Source organism: Lactuca saligna, chromosome 2 (genome assembly GCF_052625555.1).
Source record: "Lactuca saligna cultivar CGN05327 chromosome 2, ASM5262555v1, whole genome shotgun sequence".
Lineage (NCBI taxonomy): Eukaryota > Viridiplantae > Streptophyta > Magnoliopsida > Asterales > Asteraceae > Lactuca > Lactuca saligna.
The window spans coordinates 179,194,854-179,206,452 of NC_136418.1; the positions used below are offsets into that span (position 1 = coordinate 179,194,854).

The following is an 11,599-nucleotide window of genomic DNA, read 5'->3' on the forward strand; positions in this document are numbered from 1 at the left end:
TGTGGCAAGTGCGGCACGACACACGAGGGTGTGTGTGTTGGATTAGGTGTCTAAGCCCATAACTATTATTGGTATGTACTTGACCCCAGAGTAGCATGGTCCATTTTGGTTGCATGGCATCGGAACAATTTGGATAGACTTTTGTGGGAAGAGGATATTTATGATCTATTAATATAGTATAAGTTCTAATATATTAATATGAAATCATATTATTTAATTAGTATTGATCAAGAATTAGTTTGGAATTAACTTTGTGATCAAAAGAGACTAATTAAATAAATAGGGATTGATTTGTTAAATCATTCATTCTTATATAGTGGGCTTATGATCCATGATTCTTCATATTGGGCTAAACCCATGTGGTGACCCATGGATACTCCATGGAGGTTAAAACCCATGGATCACAAGGAATGTGGAAAGTCATGAGTTACATGGTTTAACCCTAATGTGCACACTATATAAGAAGCCTGATACCTCAATAATTGGCACCTAAGTGATAAGAAAAGGAGGGCTAGCTGATTTTGAGTGGAAGGATACTTCTCTCAAGTTATTCCAAGTTGTTGGTGGTGTTGTGTGATTCCATTTAAGGTGCAACACTTGGGACACTAAGTTCTTAAAGGTCCAAGGCTTCCAACTACAAGAAAATGTATGTTATCTAACTTGTTTTATTACCAAAGTATCAATGTTTTGTATGCTAGTTAGGGTAATACCTTGGAAAGTTCAATTTTGCATGTATAATAGAGAAAACATACATCCAAGGTATTTAGGGTTGCATGTACACCTTAAGAGTGTTAGAATGCTCAAAACCCAACAATGGTATCAAAGCCTAGGCTTGTTTTCAATTATACTTGAAGCTACTTGCTTGGAAATGCCTTAAAAATCGATTTTCTGCTGTTCTGGACAGTGGACTCGCCGATTCCAAGCACAAAACAGCCCAACTCACGGAGTTTGTTCATACACTTGACGAGTGGGAGCCCCTGACAGCAGATTTTCGATGTTTTTGGCTGGAAATGGACTAGGATCATTACCCTAAGTTGTTTTTGAACTTATAAACATGTTTTTGATGTGCTAATGATCATGCTTATCCAATTTAAAAGATAATTGTCAACGTTTCATGCTTTAGTTTATATAGTTAGGCTAATTACATGAAATTTGTTTGATATGAACTGTCTTGTGCTTATGAGTTTAATTTAGATCATAGAAAAATTGATTCTTTTGTATGTTACAATTTTGATCTAAATAGTTTTTGTTGAATTCCATAACTTGTCCTCAAGTTATGGAAAATGAAAAGTTTTTCTTTTAAAGAGACTATTAAACATATAGGTTATAAACTTGAAGAGTCTTTTTCCCATAAATGGTTTTATGAACTTCATAACTTGTCATCAAGTTATGGATTTTCAAGAGTATTTTCATTTAAACCTATATTAAACTCATAAGCTATGGATTCCAAAGGTTTTTTGAATAGTTTAAAACTTGTCCTCATGTTTTGTAATTTGTAAATGTAAAAGTCTAACTTTTGAAACATTTAGTTCCAAACCCTAGAATTTTAAAAGTTTAAAATTCAATCATTAAACTATTATCACACTATAAGTTTAATATATATATATATATATATATATATATATATATATATATATATACGAGTAAAGTCAATCTTACCGTTAGTAGGTTTCATTCACGAAGTCGGTCTATAATGGGGGGGGGGGTATAAGGTTACTGCCTATTAAATGACAGTTTAATGGGAGTCCACTCCCACCACGCTTCCTTGACTGGTGGAGAGTCGTTAGCCGAACAGGTAAGATAGGAAAGGGACATTGGAAGCGAAGCTGCCCTGACTACCTGAGAAGTTTAATCAAATTGTATGGTTCTGCTTCAGGTCAGTCTAATATGTAACTCTATTAAGTTCCTAATTATTGATTCTTAATACATGATGTGACAAGGTTGCATTTTGATGTTTTGTATGATCATGCAAAGGGAAGGAATTTTAAAGGAAGAGTATGTTGAATCTAATTGCGAAAATGGATTTCAATCGCATGGTTCGAAGATCAGATTTTTGAGTTACTGCTTAGGAGTTATGATAGATTGCTAGGAAATATGTAATAACATAGTTTTCATTTGTACTTGCATTGTAAGGAAAAGTTTTTTCCGCATTTTATAAATAAATAAAATTTTGTTTTTTATTTTATTATATCTCCTTACAATGGCATTTATGAAAATTTGATGTTTGTTTGTTTCTATGATGGCAATATGAATTTGATTATTTCGTTTGTGGTAGTATCGAAAATTTGTCAAATAAGGAAAGATTCTCATCACCCAAGTTTCAGTTGGATAGAAACATAGAATCATGTAAGTTGTATTGTATGATGAATGATAATTTTAATCTTTGGGAAATTAAGACTAATTCCTTGTTCATATATATATATATATATATATATATATATATATATATATATATATATATATATATATATATATATATATATATATATATATATGAGTCAAGTGGAGGACTAGGGGATTGGGTACACTGGGTGTGCACTGGTCAAGATCCATCACAAAGATCGATAAGACTTTTCGTCATGATTTACTAAAGTTTAGTAAATATGGTTCTACTTACAAGATTAAGTATAATTATGAAACATTAGAAAAGTTTCAATGTATGCCAGAACGAATGAGAAGAATCAAATTAGACAGAAAGATAAAAGTTTCTCCAATCTGAAAGGATGGGAGAGTACTTTAGTATCATGTTTTATGATCATCTTAATGATTATGGAAAACCATATCACAATTGATCCTCTAAGGACACCTTAGTGCACTTGTATGGCTAAGAAGGGGAATCCTGAATTGTTGAAATGTTTAAATCAAGGAGATGAGTCATACTTCGTTCCAAAAACATGTGTTAGAGTCATACTCCAAGATTGTGTGTTGAGTGACATTAAATCTTAAGAAATGTTTAAAACACTTATCAGATGTAAAGTAAAAGGTCTCTACTCATGTACATTTAAAATTGGTGAGTTGTGATGTTTTGGATAAAGCAAAGACCAACTAAGACCAATTGTATGAAGTGTTTGTCTTGATAAGAATCCGTGCTAACTCTTTAATATTCGATTTGTCACGAAGTGATTCATAACATGAGAGTGTTATATGTCAAGATGGCAGTGGGAGTCTTAAAGATCTTGACAAGTTTCAATAAATAATCAAGAATAAAGCCTATTGTTAATCACTAGCACACAACTTGAGGTTGGTAACCCATCGTGATGACATATTCTTGTTTCTATGCCCATTCCAGTTAAAGTTGACTATGCATGTGAGTTGTATAAGTTCTCAGTTGTTCGCATAACAACTCCGAAACAATGGTAGGCCCTTGTGCTGCCAGGTGACAAAAAATTAAGATTGAACAAATTTAATCCATATGAGTTTTTGTCACTAATGTTGTCTTTTGATTATGGTTATGACAAATTCACATGGATAGGAACATATACACCATAAAATCTTAGTGTCATAAGGTTTCTCTCTAATTTATGAAAATGATTGTGAGGAAACACTTTCACTAAGTAGATTTTGAGGAGATAGCAATTGTGATATTTGCATTTTCAAATTCGATTATGATTATGACATTTCTTTTCATAAATATGTGTATGTATATATATATATATATACCTTTTTAAAGTCATCCCACTCCTCATTTGTTAAGTTAAAAGTATTTGTTTGTGGATTGTAAAGGTTTCCACTTTTGTTTTTTAAGTATAACCATCCTGTGTATTTGGCTTAAAGGTTATCATAGGCGTTTTTTAATTGTCATTGATTCAAATTCACGCCATACTTTTCCTTAATGGTTGTTTCTAACTTGTGCCATTATTGTTTGTGCAAACTCAAACCTTTTCTACCCACGGTTTGCACTTCTTCAATACAAGTTTGCAATAAGCATTTTATTTGCTCATTGGTCCATGTATGTTTATCTCCCATTGCTAATAACAATATATATATATATATATATATATATATATATATATATATATATATAGAATACATATTTTAGCTATAAAGATTAATCATATTTCAACATAATCAACAAATAAGTTTAGCATATTCAACAACAATAGATTATGAATGAACAAAAAAACCATATAACCAAAGATTATACAACACAATCAACAAATAAGCTTAACAATTTAAGCACAAATTTGCGTGTAAACATAAATTTGATCTCCATTCAAGAAATACAAGTGATAACAATTCAATAATTAAGTTAAAAAAAAAAAAACCATTTCAGCAAAGAGGTGGACCAATTCAACAAAGATTTATGATTTCAGCATGTAAACTTGCATATAAGTTTATGATTTCAACATAAATCAACATTCAACATTCAACAAATATAAATTTCAGCAGAAAATCTGTTTAAAGAACAATCATATCATAAATTTTACATTCAACAAAGATTTTAACAAAGGTTGTAACATCTCAGCAACAAAATCCTAACTCAAACAAAAAAAAATTGGTACTCAAATTCATACAATTGGTACTCAAATGCATAAGAAATCAGAAAATTGATACTCAAATTCATACAATAGGTACTTAAATGCATAAGAAAAAAAAAAATTGATCTTGAAACCGAGGGCAGCAAGAAATCAGAAGTTTGGTACTCAAATTCATACAATCGGTACTCAAATACATAAGAAATCAGAAAATTAGTACTTAAATTTATACAATCGGTACTCAATTCAATAAGAAATTAGAAAAAAGGTTACATGTTGCATGAAGCAGCGGCGACCGGCGATGGCAGCAGCAAGCAGCAACGGCGACTGGCGTTTGGGGGTTAACGACGACCGACGATGGGGTGGCAGTGGAGGCTGGAGTCGGACCACCGGATCGATTGTTGGGAAGGATGCCGAGAAGAAGAAGGAGAACGAACGAGCAACGACGTTTTTTTGTTTAGGGCATAGGGTGTTTTTTTAGATAGGATAGAAGTGGTTAGAAGAGTTAAGTCCACTGGTGTGTGGGGAAGAGGACGGGAAAAGGTTTTTGAGCCCGAAGTCTGCAGAAAAACAAACTGCTGCGAATCTAAAAGTGTTGCGCGTGTGCTGCGAACCTAAGAGGCTAGAAGAGCTTTTAAAAAATAATAATAAACACAACCTAAATCTCAATTAGAAGTTAACTCATTGAGAACTCGGACTCTAAGGATGTGTTTGGGATTGCTTTTTTGAGTGAAAAGTCCTTTTGTAAAAAGAACTTTTTATAAAAGAACTTTTTCTAGAAGAAGGTATTTAAAATGTGTTTGGATGGATTTTTAAAACTTTTAAGAGATAAAAGTTAAAAGTCACAAAAAGATAGGATTTCATGACTTTTTAAAAAGCTTCTTTTTAAGCATGACTAAAAGTTAGTTTAAAAGAACTTTTCCATTTTGCCAAACATCTTTTGAACTTTTTTAACTTTTTAGAAAAATTAAAAGTCCAAAAGTTATTTTAAAAGCAAAGCCAAACACCCTCTAACTCCTCTAACTCTGGGCTCTAACTCATTAAGCAACTATGAACCCGGACTCTACCTCCGGGCTTTAACTCATTCACCAACTATGAACCATGTTACCGTGTAAATTTCCCTTTATAAAATGCCAATCAAAATCATAGATCGCTCTTTTCGACGGTTCTCAAGATGACATCAACCGTCCGCCACCGTCTGCCACCCTCTCATCCTTCCGACTCCGACTCTTCCGACTCGGACTCCACTTCAACCACACCAAAGCCCCTCAACCACACCGACTTTTCCAACACAATCTTCAGATCCTACGTCGAGATCTCCGGTCTTGAATCCCCGGACCTCACCAAAATCCGATCTTTCCTGACCTCGTCACGCTCCGGCGCCCTATCATGTCTCATCTGCCTCGAACGCATTCGTCCCACAGATCCCACTTGGTCCTGCTCCTCTCGTTGCTTCGCCGTCTTTCACCTCCTCTGCATCCAGTCATGGGCCCGCCAGTCCTCCGATCTATCGTCACTACGCGCCGCCGCTCGTGGCGCAGATGATCGCAATTCGACTTGGAACTGCCCTAAATGCCGTATCGAGTTCCCCAAAACCCTGATCCCGAAGACATACACTTGTTTCTGCGGTAAAATCGAAAATCCGCCTCACGATCCTTGGATTTTACCTCATTCTTGCGGAGAAGTCTGTAATCGATCATTGAAATACGACTGTGGACACAAATGTTTGCTTCTATGCCACCCAGGACCCTGTCCCTCCTGCCCTAAGCTCGTTAAAACCCGTTGCTTTTGCGGAGGTGTTGAAGATACCAAACGCTGCGGGTTTAAGGACTTTTCCTGTAACAAAACTTGCTCAAAGCTATTAGATTGTAAAACACATTGCTGTCCAGAAACATGTCATCCCGGCGAATGTCCGCCTTGTAAAGCTACAGGAGTCTACAACTGTCATTGCGGCAAGGTAACAGAGAAAAGAGAGTGTTTTCAGAGGGATTTCAGGTGTGAGACTCCATGTGAGAAGCTTCTTGGATGTGGGAAACATGTATGTAGCAAAGGGTGTCACGAAGGTGAATGTGGCGATTGCCCTTTGCAGGGGAAACGAACTTGCCCATGTGGCAAACGGATTTATGAGGGAATGGCTTGTGATGTTGTGGTGCCATCGTGTGGTGGGACATGTGACAAGAAGCTGATGTGTCGAATCCATAGTTGTCCTGAGAGGTGTCACCGTGGGTCTTGTGTTGAATCTTGTAGAATTGTTGTCATGAAGTCTTGTAAATGTGGGAGCTTGAAGAAACAGGTAAAAAGTTAATTGCTTTCTAATGTTTTTTTTATTTTTGGAACTTTTTTTGCTAAAAGATCGAATATGAATTGAATTTAGAATAGGTTCCTTGTTATCAAGATGTAGTATGTGAAAGGAAATGTCAACGTGTGCGGGATTGTGGACGCCATGCATGCAAGAGGAGATGTTGTGATGGTGATTGTCCTCCTTGTTCAGAGGTATGGCTTTCAATAACATTCCCATTTTTGTAATTTTCTTTATGATAATCTTTAAGTTCTTTTTATGAAATTTCAGATATGTGACAAGAAGCTAAGATGCAAGAATCACAAATGCCCATCTCCTTGCCATAGGTAGATTGCTTTCTCTTAATAATTTAGCATTTTCATGTTTGGAGAAACAGATAAGAAGGCTGGTTATTGAGATAAAATGTGATTTTACTTTCTTTTTTTTCTTTTTCAAAACACGTTTGAATTTATTCTTTCTTGATTTTTCTTCCCTTATTATATGTTAAGTTTGAAATGAGGCTTTAATAGTATGATTGACTTGGTTTTGTTTTTTTTTAGAGGTGCTTGTGCTCCATGTCCAGTAATGGTGACTATTTCATGTTTCTGTGGTGAGACACACTTTGAGGTGAGACTTAATAAGTCAAGATTATTGTAGTTTTCAGTTATGATGACTTGAAGAAAATTTAAACTTTTTCTCCAAGAACAATGATTGTATTGTGAAGGGCTAAATGCAAGAAATAGCAAAGTACTTTCATTTATTCATGTATGATATCATCATACTTATATTTCTTTCTATAAAGCATTTTAATTTCATATTTTTTTTTCGTAATGCATTATACTTTGAAAAATCTATCCAAAATCACATGTATCTATCAGGTTCCTTGTGGTACAGAAAAGGAGCAAAAACCTCCTAAGTGTTCCAAGCGATGTCAAATAACCCCTTTATGCAGGCATAAGTCAATTACTAAGGTAAATTACTAAATTACCACTCTTTATTCAGGCATAAGTCAATAAGAGACTTTTCCCATTAAGTTCCTCCTTTTTTTACAAAGTTTCCTAATTTATATTTCCTTGTGTTTCTCCAATTCATTTTTATCTTTTTCAGCCACATAAATGCCATTATGGAGCATGCCCACCATGTCGTCTGGTTTGTGATGAAGAATACCCTTGTGGCCATAAATGCAAACTAAGGTTTGTTTCACCTCCTTTTCTTCATCCACTTTTTAGCATTATATTATTTCCTTCATGAATCATGATCTGTACATCAATTTTGAGAAAGAATCATATATACAAATATTAAATGAAGGTGCCATGGTCCTATACCTCCTCCTAACCCCGAGTTCACATTGAAACCCAAGAAAAAGAAACAAAAACTTCAAACTGAAACAACTCCTGGTTCTCCATGCCCACATTGCCCAGAACTTGTTTGGAGACAATGCCTTGGTGAACATCTTGGAGCTGAGAGAATGGTAAGTGCAAAATTTTCACTTTTTTTTAACCCAACTTTTTATTTTCTAATAATATTATTATTATGCAGATGGTGTGTTCAAACAAATCAAAATTTTCATGTGATAATTATTGCGGAAACCTTCTGCCATGTGGCAATCATTTTTGCACAAAAACCTGCCACGCCCTCGAGCTTCCTGGATCAGGAGGCGAGAAATGTGAGAAGTGCAATCTACCTTGCCAACGGGTTAGCCTTCTCTTTATAGTTGTTTATACAATCCGAGAGAAAAATTCAAAATTACCAAATTGCCCTTGTTGTACAGGAGAGGGATCCTGTATGTCCACATCCCTGTCCCCGAAAATGTCATCCTGGAGATTGTCCACCTTGCAAGGTGCTGATAAAGAGATCATGTCATTGTGGTGCTATGGTTCATGTTTTTGAGTGCTTGTATTACAATAACTTGTCTGAAAAGGAACAGACAGCTGTCCGTTCTTGTGGTGGACCCTGTCACAAGTAATCTTTCACTTTCTTATTGTTTATTATTATTATTTTTTTTTAAATGTTCATTTGTACATATAACATACACAATGTGTTGATTTGTGAGCTACGGTTTTGTTTGTGCAGAAAGTTACCCAACTGCACACATTTGTGTCCGGAGACGTGTCATATTGGTAATTGTCCATCACCAGAAAAATGCTCCAAAAAGGTAAAAACACTAAAACACTATCTTTTGATCTTGTTTGTTGATATTTCGTCCTCTCTTTTTGAATTTTATAGATGATTGATTAATGTGTGAAATAGGTTATAGTAAGATGCGGGTGTCAAAGCTTAAAAAAAGAGTGGCCATGTCATCAAGTACAAGCCACATATATCAGTAATGAGCGTGATCCAAAAGATATAACCAAAAATCAATTTGGTGTTGGACTTCTTCCATGCAATTCTGATTGCAAGAGTAAAGTCAAAGTTGATGATTCTGACTTGCACCTCCGAAAACCTAAAGCTCCTGAGGTAGTGTCATAACTCATATTACATAATTATGTTTTTCTTTTCTTCTTTTGTCACGTGTAACTTTTTTTTTTTTTGAAATCTTTTTAGAAAAAGGAGACGGATGTGGAGAATCATGTACGGAAACGTAAAAGAAGGAAAGAGAAATTACAACAAGAGTATCAACTTTCAATGTTCCAGGTTAGTTTGTGATGCTTGAGAAGGGTATAAGTGTGTCATAATTTGTTTGGTTTATGATTTTTTTTTGGTGTGGATATTGAACAGAAAGTGATGGGGATTTTTCGGAAGCTATTGGTGTTGGTTATGATTGTGGTGAGTTTGATTTTAATGGCGTATTTTGGGTACAAAGGGTTGTTATGGGTGAATGATTGGATGAATGAAGTGGAAATACAAAGACAGAGAAAGAGATATCCGAGAATGTGATAAGGGTAGATGAGATGATACAAGGTTGAGAAATTGGAAAAGATAGTGGACAACTCGTGAAAATAATATTATTTTGATATTATAGATTCTGTAGAAGGTATGTTGGAATAATTAATCGTGAAAGATGCTCTAGAAGATGTTTGAAATTGGTTTTGTTATTCTAGTTTCATGTTGAACATGTGTGGGATGAACCTTTTGTATTCTAGGACTTCTTGTGTTCTTGAGTTTTTTTTTATAGAGAAAGAAAAAGTCAATGTTCATTATTTTTTATTATTATTTTTTTTCTTTTGAACTATCTTGATTGTCACGTGGAAATATTTATAAAATTTACGATGATGAAAACATTTCTAGTATTTTATCTTAGCTTATTTGTTTTTTCATAACTACCAAAGATATACGTAGTAAACATAAAGTTATAAAATCAGTTTCAAATCTTGACCGATTGGCAGGGTGTTTTTAGATTGTTTATTTAAAATGTTTATTGATTTATTGTAGTTTAAACCTTGGTGATAAACCATATTTAAGTCTTTGTATATGGGTTTATTTTTTTCTTCTTCTCTGTCAACTTAAATAAAAAGTTTTTGATATGTTGCTGCTTTGTTTATTATGAAGCACCATTTGTCAAGCATTAAAAAATAATTTATCAACTAATTATTTTTTTAGTAACGTAAAACTTAATTCAAATATTTTGTTTTAATAAGAATTTTGTAAGACCGACATTTGATTTAGCCTAAATAAAAGTGATTACACATACCTTACCAATAAATTTAACATTTATTTTGTTATCTTGTCGTTTTCCAATAAAAGTCATAACCGCAAATTGAATCTACGTAACATATACCTTTTCAATACAATAACAAACATAAGAAGTGCGTTAGTCTTGTTTTTCGTCATGTAATATGTATTTGGTGGATAGTATAAATATGAAAACATCTCGATATTTTGAGTTTCACCAACCAACCTTATAAGTTATAAATAAATAATCTTCATCTACCATACAAAGTCATTGAATTGGTGAAACCACCCCATATTAATTTTATATATTAAAGAGGGGAGATCATTTCTTGCTTACTGTTCTAAAAAATTTAAAGATCGCCGAACAAATAGAGTGGACGGTGGAGGGTCCGTCACAAGCCGCGGGACCTGAGTAACTACCACCACGTGTACCGGCGGCGATTTTTAATATATACGTGCATTTCATCTTCACATTCTACATGTGCTCTTTACTTTTATTCGTTTTTTCCTAATTGATAACTTTATTTTTTTATCAAGCCATTTTTTAAAAATAATTCCCAATTAGAACAGGCAGCTGAATACAAGTATACAACATAGTAAATATTAATAATAATAATAATAATTGTTTATGGATGTATAAATAAAACTTAAATCTGAATCAAGAATACATTAATTACACTCTGTTACCTAAATGTTTGGCATTCTGTTGAGAATAGAGAGGCGCCACCGTCCCAATTAAATTGCATATTAATCACCATTCTATTTATTTATTTATCATTTTCAAAAAAAAAAAAAAAAAAACAATATTTGTGACTTTTCAAATGAAACTAAACCCTTTGCACTTCCCATATATTATTTACTATTTCTTCATAACCGATTTAAACCAACGACTTCACGTATTCGAGGAAAACATAGTTAGTTGTATTTATATGAAATTTACTTGGTTGTGAATTGTGGTAATATTATAATTTAATAAAAATACCAATCAAAATACATCATTTGTTTAAAATTATTGATAAATAGCAGCAGCTATATGTCTGGAAATTGGAACACCAGAGTTGAAGTATGCATTTAGTCAATCTGTGTCTTCTGCTTCTTTGAATTAGACACAAACCCCACCTTCCTAACATTTGCTTATCACTATCCATTATCCAACCACATCTTCATGGAAACCTCCCACCCAAATATGTAAAATATAATTCAACAAACAAAACCTTACTTTTAAGAACCCAAA

At 33.8% G+C, this 11,599-nt stretch overlaps 1 protein-coding gene across 1 annotated transcript; it reads left to right on the forward strand.

Moving 5' to 3' along the window:
• Positions 1 to 5,573: 5,573 nt before the first annotated feature.
• On the forward strand, positions 5,574 to 9,893 carry NFXL2 (NF-X1-type zinc finger protein NFXL2). Its single transcript, XM_078977008.1, has 13 exons — positions 5,574 to 6,768; positions 6,855 to 6,968; positions 7,045 to 7,100; positions 7,314 to 7,380; positions 7,632 to 7,724; positions 7,861 to 7,946; positions 8,062 to 8,224; positions 8,293 to 8,448; positions 8,525 to 8,715; positions 8,827 to 8,908; positions 9,004 to 9,210; positions 9,298 to 9,387; positions 9,472 to 9,893. Exons 1-13 carry the CDS (start codon positions 5,650 to 5,652, stop codon positions 9,628 to 9,630), a joined length of 2,583 nt encoding a protein of 860 aa, XP_078833134.1. The 5' UTR covers positions 5,574 to 5,649; the 3' UTR covers positions 9,631 to 9,893.
• The last annotated feature ends 1,706 nt before the right edge of the window (positions 9,894 to 11,599 follow it).

What these genes read in the sequence shown, in the direction of transcription:
- NFXL2 (XM_078977008.1), top strand. Translation starts at nt 5,650, where the DNA reads ATGACATCAACCGTCCGCCACCGTCTGCCACCCTCTCATCCTTCCGAC. An exon ending in GCAATCTACCTTGCCAACGG is followed by an intron (nt 8,449 to 8,524) that starts GTTAGCCTTCTC and finishes CTTGTTGTACAG; the next exon opens with GAGAGGGATCCTGTATGTCC. An exon ending in TGTGGTGGACCCTGTCACAA is followed by an intron (nt 8,716 to 8,826) that starts GTAATCTTTCAC and finishes TTGTTTGTGCAG; the next exon opens with AAAGTTACCCAACTGCACAC.